The sequence below is a fragment of the Gigantopelta aegis genome, chromosome 1 (assembly GCF_016097555.1).
Source record: "Gigantopelta aegis isolate Gae_Host chromosome 1, Gae_host_genome, whole genome shotgun sequence".
In the NCBI taxonomy this organism is placed as follows: Eukaryota; Metazoa; Mollusca; class Gastropoda; order Neomphalida; family Peltospiridae; genus Gigantopelta; species Gigantopelta aegis.
This window is the reverse complement of record NC_054699.1, coordinates 21,304,730-21,330,891: the sequence shown is the minus strand read 5'-3', so window position 1 is coordinate 21,330,891 and position 26,162 is coordinate 21,304,730. Positions and strand designations below refer to the sequence as shown.

Genomic DNA, 26,162 nt, shown 5'->3' with positions numbered 1-26,162 from the left:
TAGGTAAAACAACACAACAAACCAAGCTAGACTTCGCCTAGAGACAGAGAAGTGAAAATATTGCATTTAAACACAACAAACCAAGCTAGACTTCACTTAGAGACAGAGAGGTGAAAATATTACATTTAAACAGAACAAACAAGATAGATTTTAGTAAACGTGTTAAAAAGGAAAGATACCTAGATTCAGAGAAGTGAAAATAACATACTGAAACAACAAATCAAGCTACACTTCACCTAGAGACAAGGAGGTAAACATTCCACACTGAAACACAACAAACCAAGCTACACTTCACCTAGATGGGGTAGGTGAAAATACTACACTAAAACAGAAAACCAAGCTACCTTTTACCTAGAGACAGGGAGGTGAAATATTACATTTAAACACAACAAACCAAGCTAGACTTCACCTAGAGACAGAGAGGTAAAACAACACTACACTGAAACACAACAAACCAAACTAGACTGAGGTGAAAACATTACATTTAAACAACAAACCAAGATAATTATATTCTAGTAAACTTGGGCGTGTGTATGTTTGTGCGCGTGCGTGTGTTAACTAAAACACCGAAACACAACAAACGAAGGTAGAATAGAAGGAGGAAGGTGGGAATTCTAAAGCAAATCAAGCTAGACTGGTTAGATTAAATTAGATGTTTAACGTCACCCCAGCACAAAAAAATACATCGGCTGTGGAGTGTCAAACTATGGTAAATGCAACAATAATGTGATGATAACCATCAATATAAAAATTCAACAGTTAAATTAACACACAGTGTAAAGAACTATGCAAAAATACAAATATCACAGATAAGTCAAATTAAAATTTGGAATAAAAGTCAGTGTCACGTAAAAATTGTAATAAAAGTTCTGGATGGAATCGAAATGATTCCAGTATATTTCTTTGTCCAAATATATCTTTTCTAGTTTCTTTTAAATGAGTACACTCCACCAAAATGTGCCGTACCGTCCTAATACACTGACAGTGGCCACACTGAGGTGGAGGATCCTCCTTCAAGATAAATAAATGGGTCAAGTAAGTATGACCGTTTCGAGCACGACACAAGACCATTTCATCCTTCCTGCACTGCCTATAGGAGGCCTGCCACTCTCCCAAGACCGGTTTAATAGCATGGAGCTTGTTGCACCGTCCCAATCATGTTGCCAAGTCAAAAAGATAAATTGGTTGATACTATATTTGAAATCAGTATAAGGCACACCAACCCTGGCATGAGGCAAATCCAAAGCAGATTTGGCAGCTGTATCTGCCTTTTCATTACCCTTGATGCCAACATGGCTGGGCACCCAACAAAATACAATATCTTTATTGCCAATGGATAAAAAGACACACTTTCGTATTTCGTAAAGCTTGGAGACACGAAAGTGTATCTGTGAAAATAATAAATTTAGATGCACTAGAATCCTTTATTTCGTCCAATGACTGTTCAAACTTCAGCACTAAAAATTAATGCGGAGTCAGGCAGTGTCATAGAAAGTATTGTGTCTGATGAAAAACTGTAGCACAAGCCACAGAATTCCTATCCCATGATCCGTCTGTATAAACAGGAATGTAACCATGCTACTTGTCTTGAATTTCCATAAAAAAAATTGGTTGAACACAACAGCATCTGTACGATCTTTCTTCAGATGCGCAAGATCAAACACAAGTCTAGGTGGTGTAATACACCAAGGTGGTAAAACAAAATATGAAGGAGTTTCCAAAGTGTGTGCTAAAACAATGTTGGAAATCGACAAAAAACGCTGAATGTGAAGAACAACTTCATATATTTGTTATCAAACACTGCTTAAAGGGACATTCCCGAGTTTGCTGCACTTTTTAAGATGTTATCGACTAACAAAGACTTTTTAACGATTGTAATTACATATCAAATATATTTTTCTGCATAAAATATTAGTGGCTGTATATTAAACGTGTTTATGGTCGTTCTAATGTTTGTATACAGATTAAATTTCATTTTATTTCCTAAAGTTTTTTATTGTTTCGTACGTACGTGTGTATAAGATCTAGCATCTGCTACTAAGACTGTGTGTCGACCTATACACAATGCATCCATAATCAAGTTTTGACCTAACAAGAGATCGTTACAGACGGAGCATAACCTTGCGGTCTGCTCCCCATTTCGCATTACCAATAACTTCTAAAATATTGAGAGCCATTAAGCTCTTCTTTTTAACAATATTTAAGATGGGGCACAAAAGATAGCTTCGTGTCAAATATAACCCCCAGAAATTTAGTCTCCTCCACAACTGGAATTGGATTTTTGTCCAAACACAACTGTGGATATAAGTGGAGACCTCTTTTCTGGCAGATATGCATACAAATCGTTCTTTGCTTTGATAATCTAAAGCTATTGTCAGTTGCCCATTGATTAAGTTTATTCAAAGAAAGCTGCAACTTACGTTCAATGATACTCATACTGGACGATCTATAGCAAATCTGAAAATCATCTACATATAACGAGCAATCCACACAGGTGTTAAACACAGGGTGATGCTCTTAATTTTCACAGAAAATAAAGTTACAGACAGGATACTACCTTGAGGTACACTCATCTTTTGTGGGTGAATATCGGACAAAGTCGACCCCACCCGGATCTATCTTTTTAAAACTGAGAGAAAAGGAAGTCGACCTCCAATGCCCATGCCATGGAGGTCGTTTCAAATACCACACTTCCACGTGGCATCGTAAGCTTTCTCCAAATAAAAAAAACCCCACTGACACTAAGTGCTGATTATGGATGAAAGCTTCCCTACAAAACGTTTCAAATCTAACAAGATGATCAATCTTGCTACGTCTAGATCTGAATCCACATTGCACGTTAGTAAGCAATTTATGGGATTCAAGATACCAGACAAGTCTACGATTGATAATTCATTCCATAGTTTAACAAATGCAACTTGTCAAAATGATAGGTCGATAACTAGTAGAATTAGTTGGATCCTTACCATGCTTGGGAATAGGAATGATAACTGCTTTCCTCCAATCAGAAGGAAAGTCACTAGAAATCCAGATATTGTTAAAATACTTAAAAGCACCATCAAAGATGATTCAGGTAAATGTTTCAATAATTGATAACGAATTTCATCCGGTCCTACTGGACGGTGGCGTCGGCGACCTGGGGAGGGCAGCTCGGCCAAGAGGGTCGGAGATTCAGAGGTTGGAGCACTTACCTCGCCCTTATTCGAAACAAAAACTGAGTCAGTAGTTGTTGACAAACTTTTATTTCTATTTCGAGAAGTAAGGTCCGGTCTTTCGCTCCCGACCCCGGAGCTATCGGAAACATAGCAGACCTCCGACCGGGTAGGGCTGGAGCCACAAAACATATCGTTAGTTCGGTCGATGATCCTGCTAACTTCAAGTTCTTTATCAAAATCCAACTCACAGGCGAGTTCGTTCTCCTCCGATTGCAAAATCCCCTACCCCCGGGCAAGCATTCCCCTTTTCAACTGTGAAGGAGAGGCCACCATCGGGGAGTGGGGTGTCACGTCTGGCGCGCTTTGACGGGTTCGATGACAACGGTGTCGTCTTTTTGCCGGCCTTGGTGTCACCCAGCGGGTCCCACGTCATACGATCCACCCTAGCGAGGTGGGACGCGTCGGGCAAAATAGATGTGTCCAAAGACGAAACCGACAAATTGGCTCTTTCGGTAGCCAGATCGACCGCGATAGAGTTTAAACTCCTGCCCATCTCATTAATATTAATATCTATGGTTTTACTAGACATGGTTGGAACAGGAGAAAAAGAGTATTATTTATTTATAACACGTGTATAACCCAGCTCGTATCTGGCAATACAGGCCAAGGTCAAGCACGCGGTAAACAAAGAAAAATAGCCCCGGTAGCTATTTACACAGCACAAAAACGCACAACAGACTTACAGTTAGTTATATAATCTTCCGCACAGCTTCGGGTTGATAATAAACAAATTTTAAATGGTGGAAAACACTAATTAATTAGTAAATGAACAAAAGTTTGGTCCAGCTTCAAAAAACCACCTTCTCGCCGACCGCCATATTGGATTTTTCCCGCCGCTGTTCAGACTTTTTTAATCGCCCTGAACAGCTATCCTTCTGATGCACTTTGGTGCCCTGGCCTGTTACATGTCTACTGGAGCCAGACTGCCCAGAAGCAGACCCTTTTGGCGGATTCATAGAATCTGGAGACACCTGAGATGCTTTGCTCACTTGTTGTACAACCATTGCTGTTTGTTTTTGAGCCTTCTAAATATCAAAAAAAAAAAAAAAGTCATTGTTGGCATTTGGACAAGTCAAATCTGTCTGAACCGAGACAGTTGCTGTCGAGACTCTAACCGCTGCAGCATAGGACTTCCCAGCTATAAGAGTTGTTACAGCCTCCACTAACTTCCTGGCCTCGATAAAAGACAGATGCTTTTCAACTTTAATCTGCTGCACCTGTTTTTCTACTTTCCATTTTGGACATTCGTGAGAGTATGCAAAATGCTTACCCTTGAAGTTGGTACAAGTCATGTCAACCTGGCATGTCTTGCTGTTATGATCAAACGGACCACAGAGGGCACACATCAGCCTGCCACGGCATGTATTTTGTCCATGTATTTTGTCCATGTCCATATCATTAGCACTTAAAGCACCGCGAAGGATTGGGAATAAATGGTGCAAGAGATATCTTTAAGTACCCAGCCTTAATACAGTCTGGAAGGACAGACGTATTAAATGTCAGAATTAAAGTATTCGATGGAACTAAATCATCGTTTCGATGAACCTTTATTCACTTGACTGAAGAAATGCCTTGTGAAGAAAGATTTTCACAAATCTCATCTTCGCTGACACCTTCCAAATCTCTTGTTCTAATGACACCCTTTGATGAATTCAGGGATGAATGTGCACTGACCTTGATTTTAATATTGCACAACATCTTTGATTTCAAAAGGCATTTTGAATGACTCTCTGTGGAGCATTCCACCAGCAATGAACCATTTCGAAGTCTTTTAATGCTTTTAGGTTCATTCGCCAAGCTTTCGATATCCTTTTGTACAGAAAAAAAAAGGCTCCATCATCTGAAGATTCAATGACAAGGAACCTTGGCTATGCTAGAGAAGAAACCACTTTCGATTTCATCAAGGTCAATATACTCGTGGACTCTTCATCAGATGAAGAAGAGTCTGAAACTTCAGTATGGACCCTTTTCAGGGTCCCATCTGAAATTATAGCACTTAATTGATCCATAATTAAGTTCATGTGTTTCATCAACCATGCCCCCACCCACCATGGAGTCCAACAAGGGAACATGAAGCTGCGGATAACCACCAGATAATCATGTCAGGGATACATGGTTGATATACTTGGGCAATAAACACACACTAAATCATCCAAATGACCTAAGCCACTGCCACAAGAGCAACAAATATAAATAATAAATCAAACAATGTTTTTTCTTGACTACATAAACAAAACAAAGGTTGTTTGCTCTTGAGCTTGGCGTGACCAGCCGATTGATCAGGTCAGGCCTCCCTGATCACCCGTCTGGCTGAGCTCCAGGCTAAAGTGGTGTGTTGCCAGAAAACATATCCGTAGATATGCACTCAACTCAGTGCCAGCATCCAGCATTACGGGATGCACCTCACGGCCAACAAGGTGCCCCAAAAGGGAAGTTGTACTGTATTAGCCATTCTCATAGAGAATGCTTGACCCCTGCACCACGGTGAGGTTACAGTACTTGCAGGAATTGAAAGAAGGTGAAAATACATTGCATTAAAAAACATAAAAAAATAAAAGACGGAAAACTTGATAATTTTTATACACAAACGTTAACATGGTCACCTATTGCATTTTATTTGGTATACTATAACCGGTACACACCTTGGTTGGGATATAGTTTAGTGGTAGAGCACTCGCCTCCTGTACGATGGGTTGCAGGATCGATCACCACCGATGGGTTTGTCATTTCCCTTCCCAACTAGTGTCCCACGACTGGCAGATCAAAAGCCGTGGTATGTACTGACCTGTTTATGGGGAAAATATATGATAATAAACTAGCAATCTGATTGAAATCAGCTCTACTGGTACACAGGCAATAGTTATATACCAATGGAGCTGATTTTAATAAGATTGATAAATGAGTTAAATGTGTGTCCCAAGTGAAATAACTTCCACTTGTCACGAGCTTTAGCATGTGATAAAATACAAATTATTTCAAGATGGACATAAGTACATATAAAACATCTCTTGCGGTTTTATCCTAAGGAGTAGCGTATGTGGCGGCGGCGGCGGAAGTTTTTTTTTCTTGTCTCTCTCTCCATTCGATTACATTTCGAAATAACTATATTTTAGACACCTAACAGCTGTGCATGCCTGGTAGTAGTTCAACAAGAGCACTGGTGACGTACATAATACGCCAGTGAAACGTAGGTCGCGGTGACCTAGAAATGGTATGCGACAAATCCCCATTCGATGTTGTACTCACATGCAAGGTTTGATGAACCTATATGAATCGATAAGGAAGATATGGCCAGGACAACGATTTCCCATTAATGTTCTGCAATGCGTCAAAAGTAGGTCGCGATGACCTAGTTCATGTTAGACAACAAATAGCCGTAGTGTACAAATATGCTGATAAATCGATAAGCAAATATTCACAGATGCTCCGGTCCTTTCCTGGTACATTCCCGGTTTTCTCCGGTTGATGTCAACATTTGGTTGACAAAACGTTGAGTCTTTTACCGAGTGGTTTTAAACAGAGACTTGTTTTTATTATACATACCTGGTTTTATAACAGTCAGGAGTTCCTTGAAGCCAGCAGCTGGAACACAGTTATGTCCTACCCCTCCACACATCGTTACTGCGTCATAGATTCCTACAACAAATAAAGAATTTATTAAAGAATAGACCCCATGGCTCAACCTCTTTAATGACTGATATAAATACAATTAATATATATATATATATATATATATATTATATCATAGATCACTGTCCATGTCCAACGGTATGTACGTGTTGAACTTTAGTCTGAATCAGTTTCTATTAGTTTTGTTATTTTTAACATATTTTGTTGTTGCTTAGAACATGGACATATATATATATATATATATATATATATATATATATATATATATATATACATATGTTGTTAAAGATGGAATGAAGGAAGCTAGATCACTGCGCAAGGTCATCGCTACGGCATCCACCATTGTATCCCACACACGAAAATCTATCCATGCGTCGGATCTGCTATAGAAGAATAACAAATTACAGGCAGCAATTGTTACAAGTTGGAACTCTAAAGTGAAGATGATCAGATCTGTTTTGAAAATTCCAAAGGACAAACTTGACCAGCTGGACACTCACACGCTGTCCAATCATGATCGTGTACTTCTCACAGATCTTGTGGAAATCTTATCCCTATTTGAGGAAGCAACTGATTATGCACAAACGCAGAACAAGGTATCAGCCAGCTATATCCTACCTTGCATTCGTGGTTTGAAGGCTGAACTGAGTAACATGGAGTATAGGTTCCATAATAAGGTTGTGTCATTTTTGAGTGCATCAGTGACCGAAAGACCGACCCAGTACGAAGACACCGAATCACTCATTCTAGCGACCATCTTGGATCCAAGATTCAAACTCCAGTGGTGTGCTTCCGATTCCGATGAATGTGGTGCAAAACGCAATCTTTTGAAACACCACTGCAACCTGATCTCCGACCAAAAGGAAACAGGAACTGTTAATGTTGAGCACATCCGTTCGCCTCCACGCAAGAAAAGCAGATTATTCGGATACATGGACAGTGCGCCAATTATACCTAAGGTTAACACAGGAACCGTGGAAGGTGAGATCCAGAATTATCTGTCAACACCATGCATCCTTGAAAACAGTGAAGCCCTCGAGTATTGGAACATGCACCAGGAATCTCACCCTTCCCTTTCTAAGCTGGCTGTTAAGTACCTGGGAATCCCATCATCATCAGCTGCTGTGGAATGACTATTCAGTATTGGCGGTAAATTGTTCCGCCCAGATCGCTGCAGGCTTGGACAACAGCTCATGTGTATTAAGAAAAATGCACACTTTGCTTAAACAGTCAGACATTTCAAAAACATCTGGTGTTATTGTCATACAATGTACATGCGTTTATACATTTTTGATATGATTTTTGATATAATGTAATAAATAATATACAATTATCCATTATTTGTTCTTAATTAGTGAAACAATTTTATGTTGGTAACATCACCTCAAAAATAGTTCATATTTGTGAAAATGTAATCATGATTACTGGGCAGTGTAATCGTAATCGTAATCGATTACTTTCATTTTCCTTGTAATCGTAATCGTAATCATGACATTCTTAAGTAATCGTAATCGTAATCGATTACTTTTGTCATGTAATCGCCCCATGTCTGATATATATATATATAGAAGTTAACAGGAAGTCGGAGAAAGATCGTTTAAGTGCTAGAAAGCATTGGGGTATTGGAATTAACAAAGGAAATCAAACTGTTACAACAGTTAATAATGAGATTTTATAGTGAAATATGTTAGGGTCTCGATTGAATATTTTAGGACCTCTATATAAAGGCCACCTGTCCATAACGGTCCCTTGAGTGGTTGTTATATACAAGTTCGACGGGTCTGAATTCAACTAAGAAACGCTTGACAATATATCGTTTTGTGACAGGTGTGAAAGTCCACCAATGGTACGGTGGCAAACTTTCTTTTCTTTTGTTAATGGTTACGATTGCAGACGGGCAGCCAGCCAGTCGTATCAAGCTTGATTCCATGGGCAGTCATCCTCACCATGTCGCAGCCACAGCCACAAATAACGCAACTAATTAAGCAAACACCCAGTTAAAAGTAGTCTATCACGATAAACCTTGTTTTATTTTCCTTTTAAATAGCTTAAAATATTAATAAGTCTGATAAAATTCCCGAAAGCTGATTTTAATATATGTTCTACGAAACGCGGCGCTTCTAATGATACCGAAATAAACACACCCAGACCAAGATACTTGTAATTTTCACCGATACAATTGGATCCTTATAATATGGCACGAAGGAAGCATGACTGCAAATCGATTCATTAATAATAGTCATTTTTAGAATGTCAACAATTAAATGCAATGAGCAACTTGTGCACATATATATGTATGCAGATATCAATTTAATTATTTGTTTGTTCTTTTCTTTCGTTCTTTATTTCTTCATTTATAGATTGTTCTACAAACAATAAAAAAACGAACAACAAACAAGTAATAGTGATCAGACAGTTTGTAATTACTAATAATGGCTTATTTCAATAATATAACAATATGTTATGCATTGATACAGTAATTATACCTATGGTTATGGGTACCTTTTGGTCAATAATCCAAATTTAAGAATAATAAATCTGGTTTTGGAAACTGATTCCCTCCCTGCAGTATACATACGTTTATAAATATTTGAAATAATTTAATAAATAATCCAAAATTATCCATTATGTCTTTCAATGAATGAAATCGGTATGGTTGTAAATTAAAATGCATAACTTCATCGTGGTAACATCATTTCATTATTTGTGTAAATTTGTGGAAATGTAATCATGATTGCTAGACAATGTATTCGCAATCGTAATCGATTACTTTCAAATATCTTGTAATCGTAATCGTAGTCGTGGCATTCTAAAGTAATCGTAATCGATTACTTTTGTCAAGTAATCGCCCCCCATCTCTGATATATATATATATATATATATATATATATATATATATATATATATATATATATATATATATACACACACACACACACACACACACACACACACACACACTTCGAAAAGTGTCCGGAAAGGGGGGAAACACAAGGGTAGATATAGATATATATCTATCTATCTATCTATCTATATATATATATATATATATATATATATATATATATATATATCGCAGACGGGACCCGACGGGTGCGGTTCCCATTCGCAATCACTGTATAGATTGGCAAGATATGATGACTAGATAAATCTCTCTATTTTTGGTCACGGACCAAAAATTAGGTCACGTGACATAAGCCCGATTCGACTCGAGTATTTCAGACTAGATTTTCAATAAACATACTCTTTAAATGATTTGTTTAAGTACAGTAAATACAAATAACTTTTACTTTTGCGATAACAATACAAAACTTGTATATTTATTCACGAAATAGAGTTTAGAAACGCTTTTAGAATGTGACAGAATGTAGCTAGCGTCTTACGAAAAAAGTACGTCATGTACCTTGTATGACGTCATACGGCAAAAGCCTTGCTAGGTTGTCAATACACAAAAATGGAATACTTATAATGATTTTCCTACTATTCCCGGAGGATTGCAGGATAAAAGAAATAACTGGTTACTGTCTTAAGATATTGGCTTTATCCTGCTCAGGTCGAATGGTGAATGCAGCTCGGCAGAGGCTCGCTGCATTCGCCATTCTAACCTTCATAGGATAAAGCCAATATCTTAAAGGGACATTCCTGAGTTTGCTGCAATTTTTAAGATGTTTTCGACTAACAAAGATTTTTTAACGAGTGTAATTACATATCAAATATATTTTTCTGCATAAAATATTAGTGGCTTTATATTAAACGTGTTTCTTATCGTTCTAATATTTGTACTAGGTAAAATTTCATTTTATTTCCTAAAAAAGATTTTTTTTCGTACTTCGACAATATCCAATTTGGGGTTCTTACTAATATTAAGACGACCAGAAACACACTGAATATACAGACACTGACATTCTAAACAAGAAAATAAATTTAATATATAGGTTTAATCGTAGAAATATTTTATTAGTCGGAAACATCTTACAAAGCAGCACTCAGGAATGTCCCTTCAAGACAGTAACCAGTTATTCCCTATATATATATATATATATATATATATATATATATATATATATATATTATGTGTGTGTGTGTGTGTGTGTGTGTGTGTGTGTGTGTGTGTGTGTGTGTGTGTGTGTGTGTGTGTGTAAAGCAGTAATTCGGGGCTTCCAACCCCGACACTTCTATATGTGATCTGGGACAATAAATATTTATTTAAAAAAAATAAAATAAAAATAAAATAATAAAAATAATAAAAATACATTATGTCCCTCTTGAAATAATTTCCATTTGTGTCAAATGAAAATGTTTCACTTGGCACATAAATTTTATAATAACTGATAACTCGTTTATTATCATCCATATACTGCGCTTCCTTGAAACCAGAAGGCGAAACAACGTTGTCCCATATTCCGCCACACATCGTTACTGTGTCATATATTCCTATAATAAATACAAATGCAATATTGCGTTATGATTATGTACGGTGGCTGGGAAAGGACATCACATCAAATAATTTTCTCGATCGATCGATTTAATATCTCGATCGATCGACTTACTATCTCGATCGATCGACTTACTATCTCGATCGATCGACATTCCTGAGTTTGCTGCATTCTAAGATGTTTCCGACTAATAAAATATTTCTACGATTAAACTTACATATTAAATATATATATTTAGAATATCAGTGTCTGTATATTCAAAGAGTTTCAGGTCGTCTTAATATTTGTAAGAAGCCCAAACTAGATTTTGTCTTCAAATAATTTCGTACGTACGAAAAAAAGATATTTTAGGAAATAAAATGAAATTTAATCTAGTACAAATATTAGAACGATCAGAAACACGTTTAATATGCAGCCACTAATATTTTATGCAGAAAAATATATTTGATATGTCATTTACATTCGTTAAAAAGTCTGTGTTAGTCGATAACATCTTAAAAAGTGCAGCAAATTGGGGAATGTCCCTTCAACGACATCTCTAGAGCACATTAATGAATTAATAATCGGCTATTAGATGTCAAACATTTGGCAATTCTGACATGTAGTCTTGGGAGGAAACCTGTCACATTTTGCCATTAGCAGCAAAGGGTCTTTTATATGCACTTTCCTAAAGAAAGGACGGCACATACAAAATATTTTGAAAAAAAGAGTAAAGTTTGTTTTATTTAACGACGCCACTAGAGCACATTGATTTTTTTATCTTATCATCGACTATTGGACGTCAAACATATAGTCATTCTGACACTTTTTTCGAGGAAACCCGCTGTCGCCACATAAGCTACTCTTTTACGACAGGCAGCAAGAGATCTTTTATTTGCGCTTCCCACAGGCAGGATAGCACAAACCATGGCCTTTGTTGAACCAGTTATGGATCACTGGTCGGTGCAAGTGGTTTACACCTACCCATTGATGACTGAGTCTTGCGGAGCACTCACTTAGGGTTTGGAGTCGGTATTTGGATTAAAAATCCCATGCCCCCGAACCCAGTACCTACCACCTTGTAGACCGATGGCCTAACCACGACGCCACCGAGGCCGGTCATATTTTGATATACCAGACGTGGGGCTCTGGTTACACCATTTAAAAACATGTGGACATTTTGAAGCTGTGCCTGCCCAAACGAGTGGGATTTTCGCTCGGTTGCAATCCGTTCGTTTGAAATGGACTACAATGAAGGGTCGATTATCTGGGTGAAGCTATTGAGTTTTCCTATTACAACCAGTGATTCATGAATGGCATATCATAGGAAATAGTATGAAATATGCTGTGTAAATATGTATATACTTTGTATGTACATGTATGACATTGTGTGTGCTTGTATCTACTATATATGTATATGCATGTATGTATGGGTGAATGGATGTAGGCAGGTAGGTAGGTGGTTGGTACATAGTTACGTACGTACGTATGGATGGATCAATGGATGATTTAAAGTTTGTTTTGTTTAACGACACCACAAGAACAAATTAACTAATTTATTAATCACCGGCTAGAGTTATAGAGAGGAAACCCGCTACATTTTCCCCACATTAGTAGCAAGGGATCTTTTGTATGCACTGTCCCATAGACTGGATAGCACATATCACTGTCTTTGATATAAAACTCGTGACGCACTGGCTGGAACGATAAATAGTCCAATGGGTACACCGACGGGGATCGATCCTAGACAGACCGTGTATCAGGCGAACTATTTACCACTGGGTTACGTCCTGTCTCGGATGGATGGATGCATGTATGTTTGTGTGTTCATGCGTGCCTGTATGTGTATCTGGTTATGTAAATGTGTTTGCATGTGAGTATTTAGCTATGTCCAAGTTATGGCAATACATTAATGTTGACTTCCACTGATATCCCGCTTCTTCTTTCACAAAAATAAGTTTTGATCACTGGTATATGTGTGTGATATCTCCCTTCTTCGTCTCTCTCTCTCTCTCTCTCTCTCTCTCTCTCTCTCTCTCTCTCTCTCTCTCTCTCTCTCTCTCTCTCTCTCTCTCTCTCTCTCTCTCTCTCTCTCCATCTCCATCTCCATCTCCATCTCCATCTCCATATCGTCAATATCATATATTAGGAATAAAAGTTGTATTATGTGAGCCACTGGCATAATACATTATTTGTACTCCTACTATATGGTACTGACGATACCGAAACACAGAAGGGTAATAATCTCTTTGTTATATAATCTCAAAGTTAATACAACGTGACGTTTAGTTACATGACTGTTGCACACACACACACACACACACACACACACACACACACACACACACACCGATATACATATATATGTATATATATATACATGTGTGTATGTATATATATATATATATATATATATATATATATATATATATATATATATATATATATATATATATATATGTATATATATATATATATATATAATTTTTCCCTCCACATTTTATTGGGGGTTCACAACAACATTACAATATACATTCCCATTATATCATTTTCTATAGGTACTAGACATAACTAATACTATACAGTACTTCTGTTATGTTCTAAATAAGTCGTGATAAACAGACCGTCACTTCATCTAAAACGTGTGAATAGTATACCGATGGAAAGAAATAAAGGATCACACAGATAGCAGCAAGAAATAAAGACTGCATTAAAATTAATTCATGCTGTCAGAAGTTGACAGGGAACATATAGGCAGCACATTCAACACTGCAGACATTCAATCCCACATTGCAACTTGGTATGAAATACAGACATTATTACGCTAGTTGTGAATTAAATTTGGTCTACAGTTTGATGTGTTCCATTATTTCTTTCCATCAGTATATTTTGCCCGACATACTAGGTAACTGTAACAAGCGATACGGCTGACAGAACATTATTGCTGGGAGTACAATGAACACATAGTTTCCATCTACATTTATTCATATCTTGTTGGTCTACTTTTGGTGACTCCACTGTCAAAAGGAAACACAGCGAGACCTAACTGAAGGAAAGAAGAACTGTTTTCTTTAACGACGCGAGCAACACATTCTAATGGGGGTTGGTTATATGGCTTCGCAAATGATGAAAAATAAAATTCTTTTCGATTAGCAACAAGGGACCTTTCATACAGACAACATTCTACATATAGTATAGTACATACCACGGCCTTTGTCACACCAGTTATGGAGCACTGGCTGGAAAGAAATAGCCCAATGGGCCGACCGATATAAAAAGTATGTCACCTCATAATAGTTTTAATCTACCTGCATCAAAAAAGGTGCCACATGGTATTTATGATTTAAAGAGTATTTTTGTTAGTAACCTTCATTTTAGCTGAAAATCACAGTCCATTTGAGAATTATTTTTTTACCCTGTACCGGTTTCAACCTCAAGTGTACACCGCATATCAAATGTAGACATGGGGGGGTTGATTGAGTAGACCCCCAGCCCCCATCCCCTGCTTCGCCGTGCCTGATACTACATAAAAGTATATTAACTTAGTGGGAATAGATAATAGTACAAATAATCAGTGTCGCATGTTACTACCAATTAGACCTGCATTTTTATAACAAGACAATGTATTTGTCTCTGTGTTAAATGTTTCTGGCGGTTTTTTTTGTTTTTTTTGGGGGTGGGGGGGTGGGGTTTTGTTTTGTTTTTTGGTCACAAATATAGGAATCTACAGAAACAAACAAACACAAAATAAAACAAAACAAACAGAAAACAATACAACCGCAATTTCGTGTAAAATAATTTTTGATTCAATGAAACAGTAAACATTTCATATCATCAAATTCAGTTACATTTTTGTTTTTACTCCAAAGATGTATACTAAATATATTTAGTTGGATAATAAACCAAATTTAATGTGTGTGTGTGTGTGTGTGTGTGTGTGTGTGTGTGTGTGTGTGCATGGGCGTACCCCCCCCCTCCCCCCCTGAAATCGCTTTTTTATAATTTAATATATCTGACATTGATATCTGACATTATTATATTTACTCAACATAGAAATATATGCCCAATATCTCTGCAATCTATTTTGGAACCCCCCTTTTCAAAATCCTATGTACGCCCATGATGTGTGTGTGTGTGTGTGTGTGTGTGTGTGTGTGTGTGTGTGTGTGTGCTCGTGCGTTTGTGTATAATAGGTATACACCAATGAAGCCTGAATAATATGTAATATATAATTTCCCTTAAAGATATTATGCCAATTATAATAAACATAATATTTGGCTTGATTGGTTTCTTTGTGAAGTGATATTAGCCAGTTCGTTTACACCTTTGGCATATTATAACAGTACACAATTACATACACTATTTTTTAAAGTGCTAAACGAAGTAACTAACGGGTTATTCGTTATATAAAATGTGCAGACCAATATAACTATCAACAACAAAGTTTAATATTGTGTGCCTTATTCTTATTCAAAATTACAGACAGCAACAAAATATACAGTTCTTGTCATCCGCGTAAAATAGGGATGGGTTCAGCGACAACGAACAGCACCAACGTTCAAGAACTATTTAACTGGTTCTCGATTCTGTTTAAATTCAAGCTCAATATAAAGTCTGTGGTGTTTGTAATTAATTAAGAGGCCATGTAAGTTGAATAAACTGATTGTTGCTAGCAACCGGCCTCAGTGGCGCAGTGTTTAAGCCATAGGACTACAGGCTGATAGGTACAGGGTTCACAGACCGGTACCGGCTCCAACCTAGGGAGCACCTGCAGTCCAACCGTGATCGGTAACAGGCGGAGGGGTGGTTTGGTGCTATTTTCTCAGTGAGAAATGAGTGCCTGCTTGGGTAATAAAAAATCAATACGTACGACTGTCAATTCCTAATTTATTTTTTCCCAGATATTGGCAGATCAGGCGCTGGTAGATGTGTTTCGATTCCGCTACAGCTAACATGCCCTTAGCTGCGTCAACAGCATCTACATTTTTAAATCCAATTTTAAACAGCTGAAAAAAGGAAATATAAGACATAGGAGTAGAAATTGTGAAATACTAGTTATAATTTTAAATGTTTTTCTTACTTCCATCCCAACAAGTCCTGTTCTTATACGTATGACAATACTAGCGATAATTTTCAGATGTTTTTCTAACTTCCATCCCAACAAGTCCTAGGCCCCGTTTTACAAATCGATCTTAGCGCTAAGATCACTTTAAGTACGTACATAAGGTAACAATATACTTAAAGTTATCATACCACTAAGATCACTTCATAAATCAGGACCCTGTTCTTATGCATAATGTAATACTAGCTATAGTTTGAAATGTTTTTCTTTCATCCCAACAAGTCCTGTTCTTATACGTATGATAATACTACCTATAATTTCTAATATTTTTCTTCCAACCCCAACAAGTCCTGTTCTGATATCTATGATAATAGTGCTATAATTCCACATGTCTTTCTTCTACCCCATCAAGTCTTGTTCTTTTACATATAATAATTCTAGCTATAATTTCAGATAGTTTTTGTTACTGCCATCCTAACACGTATTGAAATTGTGAAATACTAGCTATAATTTAAAATGTTTTTCTTACTTCCATCCCAACAAGTCCTGTTTTTATACGTATGACAATACTAGCTATAATTTCAGATGTTTTTCTTCCAACCCAACAAGTCCTGTTCTGATACCTATGATAATAGTGCTATAATTCCACATGTTTTTCTTCCACCCCAACAAGTCCTGTTCTTTTACGTATGATAATACTAGCTATAATTTCAGATAGTTTTTCTTACTGCCATCCTAACAAGCACTGAATCCCGTTTTACGAAGCGATTTTAGTGGTAAGATCACCTTACGTGCATAAGGTAGGTATGTACCTAATGTGATCTTAGCGCTAAGATCGCTTTGTAAAACGGAGTCCTGATCTTATATGTATGACAATACTAGCTATAATTTCAGATGTTTTTCTTCCAACAAGCCCTGTTCTTATATCTATGATAATACTAGCTATAATTTCAGAGGTTTCTCTTACTTCCATCCCAACAAATCCTGTTCCAGCTGCAGCATCAAGGACCTTGACCTTGTCTCTCCCGTCTGGAAACAGATCCGCCATGGTTCGCGCCAATTCCACCGGAGCTCGGTAGTCAACACAAATCGACAACTACAATTTGCAACAACGACGTCAGTCCACGATTCCACGGCATCCGCATAATAGTAATAACAAGGCCTATATGGTTTCATGCCCTACTTTCTGTGACCTTGACCAACTTCCCCATGACCTTCACGGGACCGGTGGCCTCGACATACTGACCAGGCCTCGACCTACTGACCCAGCCTCGGACCTTTGTTGTGAGTCATAGCCTGACCTTGGCATTTTGTTTGCAGGTGTTTGTCTGCCATGACCTATTGAGAGGAACAACACACAACCTAGCCCAATTGGCTACTCTCCTGGCCCGGGCTCAACTCTGACTTGACCCAGATTGCCAGCTGTATTATGGATGGTGTTTCTTACGTTGAAAACGTTTGACATAGTCCCCATTGTAAGGCAGCACAAGCATCCCGACCAGAGTCGGTAGTGGGGCGAGGTGTGGTTTTGGTTTTATTTATTATGTTACAAATGTTTTTAAGCAGAACCCTTCTTCAAATGTAACGTGCTACTGTTCAAATCATGTTCAACGATGAGACGTTTGCCTTTTCCATTAGTAGCAAGGGATCTTTTATATGACATACAGGATAGTGCATACCACTGCCTTTAATATAACAGTCGTGGTGCACTAGCTGGAACGAGAAATAGCCCAATGCGCCAACCGACGGAAATCGATCCTAGACTGACTGGGCATCAGGCGAGCGCTTTACCACTGGACTACATCCCGCCTCCATTGGACAGATGTGAATGCAGTAGGTGAGGCAGCAGGTCAGCTGGAAGGTTAACCATTGCTTACGGATGACAGTGGCGGGTCTAAGGGGCCCCAGGCACACCCCTACCCCTAAATGTTACCACAGTTAAATATATATATATATATGTATTTAATTGTAAAAATAAAAATACGTTTGAGAATTCGATGAACAACTAATAAAAAGGTCTGGTCTTATGCACACACACACACACACACACACACACACACACACACACACACACACACACACACACACACACGACTTCGTAAATTATATCACTGCTCAACACGATCGTGTTGACGGGGGCAACCTTGAAGTCGCCGCACACCCTAGTTTCAGCCCGTATAAATGGTCACTAATTTGGTTAATTTACAAACCTGTAATACATTTGTATAAAGTTACTGACAATTAACAATAACAATATTATGTCGTCACAAACATCGCTTGCAAGGGCAAGTGTTAACAGCCCATCGAGGAATCAGCCACGTTTCTACAATCCAGAGAGGCATCAACCAAGTTTCTAACAGTCCAGGACCCCGTTCCACGAAGCGATCTTAGCCCTAAGATCAGTTTAAGTGCATATGGTAGCTATGCGCTTAAGGTAATCTTAGGGCTAAGATTGCTTCATGGGATGGGGCCCAGAGAGGCATCAGCCAAGTTTCTAACAGTCCAGAGAGGCATCAACCAAGTTTCTAACAGTTCAGAGAGGCATCAACCAAGTTTCTAACAGTTCAGAGAGGCATCAGCCAAGTTTCTAACAGTCCAGAGAGGCATCAGCCAAGTTGCTAACAGTCCAGAGAGGCATCAGCCAAGTTTCTAACAGCCCAGAGAGGCATCAGCCAAGTTGCTAACAGTCCAGAGAGGCATCAGCCAAGTTTCTAACAGCCCAGAGAGGCATCAGCCAAGTTTCTAACAGTCCAGAGAGGCATCAGCCAAGTTTCTAACAGTCCAAAGAGGCATCAGCCAAGTTTCGCAGCCAGTTTAAGAATCGGTTACTGCCATCTCAGATCCCATATGTACCGTGTGAAACTGATAGACACTGATGAATGTCCATGTCAAACAGGACCACAGTCCCCAGAGCACATCCTGCAATTCTGTCCCCTCTACGAAGGATAAAGCACTGGCCAAACGAAGCAACACTGGCTGTCAAGCTTTGGGGTTCCAACTATAAGATGAACGCAGAAGAAGAAGAAGAAGAAGAAGAAGATACTACAGGACATATTTCTGTGACTTCCTATTTCGATACAGCAGGACATATTTCTTTTACTTCCTATTTCGAACACCGACATATCGAAGGGAACAAAATTGAGTACAACAAAGCTCACCTTGTCGTATTCCCCGCTCGTCTTGTGGTAATGTTCAATACAGCAGGACATATGTATTTTACTTATTATTTCGATACAGCAGAAAATATTTCTTTTACTTCCTATTTCGATACAGCAGGGTATATTTCTTTTACTTCCTATTTCGAGCCCTGACACACTGAAGGGAAGAAAATTTGAGAACAACAAAGCTTACCTTGTCGTATTCATCGCTCGTCTTGTGGTAATGTTCGACACTGTTTGTATGTCCGAGTTGTTTTGATTGTCGATGAGCAATAACCTTCAAGCATTCCTGTAACTGGAATTGGGCTGAGCGGTCATCACGTGATGCAGCATCCATATTAAGACTAGAATTTTTAAAGATGTAAAAATCGTACAGTAACTCCAATGACCACGCTTATATAAAAAAAGTTATAGTTTGGTTTGTTTAACGACACCACTAGATTTATTAATCATCGGCTATTGGATGTGAAACATTATTGGTAGTACACTGGTGGCACCTAAGTCTGTGCACCTAAGCATCTGTGTTATATTTTTAAGTTAAAATCTTTCTTTAAAAATATTTGTTTCACCGCCACAGTACAATGGAACAATAAACGTGTTACTACTGAAAGTTATTTTAATTTTAATGTTTTTAAACTCAAGTAATTAGCGCATTTTTAGTGGGACCCCCCTGCATTTACTGGCCTGCTTGACGGCACATTAGTCTGCACAGCAAACATTAAAACATCCACTTCTGTCGCTGATGTTTACAGAAATAGCAAACAAATAATGAATCCGACTTTTTGTAAGTCATAAACAACAAACACTTCTTGTTATAGTCCGTTTCAGAAACATTTAGATTATGCAAATGAGATAAATATAAATGGTGTTCCATGCTCCTTTGTTTGGACAACACAAAATGACAATATGAAAAAGTCAATGTTAAAAATGTTGATCATTATTCAACAAAAGTTGTCTGTTGTTAACTGTAAATGAGCACAAATAGTGTTCGTCAGACATATAGGACAATCAATGATAATTTTGAAACAGACTATAGCTAAAACAGGCCATGCTGTAAGTGCAGAATCAAAATCTGTGTGCAGCTATTTTGCATTGTGTCACTCGGAGGGAAATTCAAAGTATGCTTGGATGTTTACGTTAACAGATAAAATGAAACATTAATTTCATTTATGGATTCATAAATTACAATAAGGTATGTAATGAAGCTTCTCTGTAAACTTGTGTAAGTTGATATACAAGTTTGATCATTACAGCGTCGACAGACACGTGTTGACAGGTGATACAAAAACACGTTGATCGAGGCTGGCAAAAATATACTTTTAGTGCATTAATTCAGAGGGGTTTTTTCAATCAAATTGTTATCTATCAGTTTTATACATATATTCACAATCAAGATGTGTTGTTTTATACACTTTACGGCAATCTGATGAATTAAATTAATGTTGTTTGTTTACAAACATAACCCAACATTTAGTTCAAGACGTAATGTAACGTAATTAACATGCGCAGACTTTTGTGCCGCGCAGACTAAGGTGACATGAGTGTAACTCTTAAGGAAGAGATGAATTTTACTTGTAGAATGCAGGAAATTTAATTTCAGGACATCTAGTTTTCTAAACTTTTACGGGAGAGCATATCCCCTAACCCCTAGAAACTTTGCTCTGTGCCCCCCCCCCCCCCCCCCCACACACACACAACACACCACAAACCCTTCCCTCAATGTTACTTGCTTCCGCTATTTGTAGAGTGAGTGAACTCTGTTGTTCTTTAGGGTTTATGGCATTTGCTATGAAGTACATTTACGATTAGGCCTATCAGGGCCGCAGTTATGATTTTTTGTCGGGGGGGGGGGGGGGGGGGGGGGGGGGGGGGGGGTGCGATTTTAACTACAATAAAAGGGGAGAAAAAACAAAAATAAATAAATCATGGTACCGAGCTATGGCTAAAGATCTATTAATATTAGTAATAATTAAAGGCAAAATGACCCCGGTATGGGGGATGAAACGACTCGGGGCATTCCACCCATTCGACTTTTGTTGTTTTCCGTTCATATCTCATTTAATAGCCATATAATGTAACCGGCGGTAGATATGGCAAAATGATGTTTAAAAAATATTATTAAATGAGAATGCTCTTCCTTGCACGGATACTTGAGTCCTGTGAACGGACTTGCTGGTGACCCTAATGTCAAGGTTTACAATGAGACACTAAATTAAAAACCTGTAATTATGGTTGGCCATTAATAGTTGGTAAATTATGTTTTCTAAGGTATAAATATTCCAAGATTGCAGAGTTGTAAACTTTAAAATTAAACTTTAAAAACTAGCACCTCACCAAAATGTAACATCACATGTTATTCCCGTGAACCCTTCACACACACACACACGCACGCACGCACGGACGCACGCACGCACACACATGTATGTGTATGTATATGGTTTCACATCAAATTACATACATACGTATGTTTGTGTGTGTGTGTGTGTGTGTGTGTGTGTGTGTGTGTGTGTGTAGGTGTAATTTTATGTGAAACCAAACCAAAACAATAAAAACACAAAAAAGTACGTACCTCGAAGACTAGAAGTAGAACATTACCTTATCACAAAACTAACCTGGCTGAACGAACCAGAATACCAGAATGCCGTTTGCATTCATTCATTCGTTAATTTCACCTTATTTTCGTGCTTATATCCAATTAAGGTTCAAGCACGCTGTCCTGGGCACACACCTCAGCTATCTGGGCTGTCTGTCCAGGACAGTGGGTTTGTTGTCAGTTTGTTAGTGATTAGTGAGAGAGAAGAGGGTGTAGTGGCCTTACACCCACCCATTGAGCCCTTAAGAACTCGCTCTGGGTGGGAGCCGGTACCGGGCTGCGAACCCTGTACCTACCAGTCTGTAGTCCGATGGCTTAACCACTGCGCCACCGAGGCCGGTCGGCGTTTGCATAAGTTTGTTCACGCTTTATGCATTTATGATTGACTGCTCCATACTAAGAGTTAACCATGCCCCCTCACTGTCAGTCGATTCGATTAGGCAGAGGGAAAAAATTAATCGAACTGTCGGTTAGGTTTTCATCTTCATTTGTTTAGAAATATCATTATTTTATTGAAAGCCGACTTTTAAGAGATCTTTAAGTATTTTGCAGAACAGAACAGAACAGAAACTTTATTACGACTCAGGCCGTTACACAACGGCATATGAGGTTCATGCAATACACAATATAATACAGTAACAAGATGGGCTTTACAGGAGATAATATGGTAATTTGCTAATTATATACTCGTATTATTTTGACAAAATAGTGATAATATACAAGTTATGCATGTAGTACCTGTATGATATATAGTATATTAAAAACACGTATGTGAACACTATATACACAATATAAATTAGTTATTAATTCTAATAATAAATAAATAATACACTCGAACATAATTATCAAAAATACTTTTCTGTTGTTATTTAGGGTTTATGGCATTTGCTATGAAGTACATTTATGATTAGGCCTATCAGGGCCGTAGTTAGGATTTTTTGTCGGGGGGGGGGGGGGGGGGGGGGGGGGGGGGGGGGGGGGGGGGGGGGGCAACTGATTTTAACGGAAATAAATAAATCATGGTAGCGAGCTATGGCTAAAGATCTATTAATATTAGTAATAATTAAAGGCGAAATGACCATACCGTGGGATGAAACGACTCGGGACATTCCACACATTCGACTTTTGTTGTTTTCTCTTCATATCTCATTTAATAGCCATATAATCTAACCGGCGGTAGATATGGCAAAATGATGTTTAAAAAATATTATTAAATGAGAATGCTCTTCCTTGCACGGATACTTGAGTCCTTTGAACGGACTTGCTGGAGACCCTAATTTCAAGGTTTACAATGACACACTAAATTCAAAACCTGTAATTATGGTTGGCCATTAATAGTTGGCAAATTATGTTTTCTAAGGTATAAATATTCCAAGATTGCAGATTTGTAAACTTTAAAATTAAACTTTAAAAACTAGCACCTCACCAAAATGTAACATCACATGTTATTCCCGTGAACGCTTCACACACACACACACACACACACACACACACGCACGGACGGACGCACGCACACACACACACGCGCACACATGTATGTGTATGTATATGGTTTCACATCAAATTACATACATACATGTGTGTGTGTGTGTGTGTGTGTGTGTGTGTTTGTGTGTGTGTGTGTAATATGGTGTGAAACCAAAACAAAACAATAAAAACACAAAAAAGTACGTACCTCAAAGACTAGAAGTAGAAAATTACCTTGTCACAAAGCTAACCTGGCTGAACGAAACAGAATGCCAGAATGGCGTTTCCATACGTCTGTTCACGCTTGATGCGTTTGTGATTGACTGCTCCATACTAAGAGCTAACCACGCCCCCTCACTGTCAGTCGATTCGATTAGGCAGAGGGAAAAAATTAATCGAACTGTCGGTTAGGTTTTCATCTTCATTTGTTTAGAAATATCATTCTTTTATTCAAAGCCGACCTTTAAGAGATCTTTAAGTATTTTGCAGAACAGAACAGAACAGAAACTTTATACGACTCAGGCCGTTACACAACGGCATATGAGGTTCATGCAATACACAATATAATACAGTGACAAGATGGGGTTTACAGGAGATAATATGGTAATTTGCTAATTATATACTCGTATTATTTTGACAAAATAGTGATAATATACAAGTAATGCAAGTAGTACCTGTATGATATATAGTATATTAAAGACACGTATGTGAACACTATATACACAATATAAATGAGTTATTAATTCTAATAATAAATAAATAATACACTCGAACATAATTATCCAAAATACTTTTCTGTAGTTTTTTAGGGTTTATGGCATTTGCTATGAACTACATTTACGATTAGGCCTATCAAGGCCGTAGTTAGGATTTTTTGTTGGGGGGGTGGGGGGGGGGGGGGGGGGGGGGGGCAACTGATTTTAACGGAAATAAATAAATCATGGACTTAAGACTTAGATACGGTTTTAACGTGCTCATATACCTCTATGGTTTCGAGCACGCCTACCCCGAGTCCGGCCTCCGATAAGATCGGTGGTCTGACTCGGTGCAGGAAAAACCTAACTACTATAACAATTTAAAAAATTTGAAATTTAATGCCAAAATAAAAAATAAAAAAATAAAAATATGCCAACATTAATAACTTTTGACTACGTCCTTAATACATATGTAACCCTATTCTATATTGATAATAAAAATTTAATTTGACGCAATTTTAGATGAGGAGGTCTAAAAATATATAATTTACCTATATAATAAAATGATTTAGTCCTCAGAGGTAAAGAAGAAGGGTAGGGTGGTAGGCCCAGCCCACAGAAAAGTTATATTAAATTTAATATTCCCGCCACTTAGCTTAGTAACTTAATAACTATAACCTAACAAATAGGGTCAATTTTGAAATTTTGAATATTAACGCTAAAAGTATAAAAAAAAAGGAGAAAATTGGGGTCAATAAGTTTTGGCTGCGCCCTTAAAGAAAAATATTAACATTCCTAACCTATATAAATTATTAATATAATATAATTTCGGCGCAAATTTAGATGGGCTGGTCTAAAATTAATAATAATAATTATTAAACAATATTCATTAAGCCCATGGGAAGTTAAGAAGAAAGGGGCTGCCAATCATATTTTAAACATTGGTGTGACCAGGTGATGGTCGGAAGGGAGGGGAGGCCGGCCCTACACAAAACCTAGGGCCGAACCGTCTACGCCTATAGCCCCAAAGAATGCCCTAACTCCCGGCATCCCATCCCCCCCCCCCCCCCCCCCCCCCCCACCGTGTCCAACCGTAGTTCAGTCCAATCCTGGCAGCCTACTAGTTGTTTAGGAAGTTATTATAACTTCCCAAACCGGCGTCACTTCATAAGTGACGTCAAAGGGTTATAAACATTTAATCGCAGGTGCCACTAGACAAGACAAGACTTTATTTACTCTCTGGCCGTTGCACAACGGCGTAGGAGGAATATATACATAATCTTTCTATAAACACGTGACAAGATGAAAGAGAAATACAAAAGTTAAATTACAATGATTGTGAATTAATTCCTATGAACATTTGCATACAACATAAAGCTGTGAATATTCATAAAAATACAAATATATAAACTGTTTAGCCGGTAGAACTAGTTAAAATTGTTATTGGTAAATTAATGTTCAATATATATATGTAAAATGTACATCTAGGGGTTGGGGATGTGAAATATCAAGGATGTTTAAATGCATTCATAATTACTTGTATAAACTTTGCTAAATTCTTTAGTGTACTGATTCGTTTGTTTTGCATTAGTTCTTTGAATTTATAAGTACTTGGTCTAGTATAGTAATAGGGATGTAAAAATTGAGTCCTAGAATTACTAAAAAAGTGGCAAATGAAAAGATAGTGAAACTCATCACCAATTTCACTTTCATTGCACAGGGTACAAATTCTATCTTCTAATGAAATATTATTCCAGCGTCCTGTTTCTACCGGTAAATAATGGTTTGATGTTCTGAATTTTAAGAGTGGCTTCCACAGTTTTTCTGGAAGTATATTAACGTATTTTTCTAAAAATTAGTTGTTCCTTATATAATTGGTAGGTTTTGCCTCTCGAAGATAACGATATGTTACTTCTCCATGTTTGTG

At 37.8% G+C, this 26,162-nt stretch overlaps 2 protein-coding genes across 5 annotated transcripts in view; one reads left to right on the top strand and one right to left on the bottom strand.

The window, feature by feature from the left end:
- The window catches only part of LOC121372015 (zinc finger BED domain-containing protein 4-like), a 21,626-nt gene extending 13,396 nt beyond the window's left edge, over positions 1-8,230 (top strand). For all 3 annotated transcript variants that reach the window (XM_041498265.1, XM_041498256.1, XM_041498272.1), the window contains exon 2: positions 7,134-8,230. In XM_041498265.1, the coding sequence (XP_041354199.1) occupies positions 7,289-7,978 (690 nt within the window). In that variant the 5' untranslated portion in view covers positions 7,134-7,288 and the 3' untranslated portion in view covers positions 7,979-8,230. The remainder of the gene's footprint in view (positions 1-7,133) is intronic.
- The window catches only part of LOC121371999 (demethylmenaquinone methyltransferase-like), a 24,274-nt gene extending 384 nt beyond the window's left edge, over positions 1-23,890 (bottom strand). Inside the window, exons 1-5 of one of the 2 annotated variants that reach the window (XM_041498239.1) lie at positions 23,775-23,890; positions 19,674-19,824; positions 17,290-17,418; positions 16,131-16,266; positions 6,759-6,851 (exon numbers count right to left, since the gene is read on the bottom strand). In XM_041498239.1, the coding sequence (XP_041354173.1) occupies positions 6,759-6,851; positions 16,131-16,266; positions 17,290-17,418; positions 19,674-19,824; positions 23,775-23,872 (607 nt within the window). In that variant the 5' untranslated portion in view covers positions 23,873-23,890. Of the gene's footprint in view, positions 1-6,758; positions 6,852-16,130; positions 16,267-17,289; positions 17,419-19,673; positions 19,825-23,748 lie in introns of both variants that reach the window. The other variant, XM_041498246.1, reaches the window with a different exon arrangement.
- Between the last annotated feature and the right edge of the window lie 2,272 nt (positions 23,891-26,162).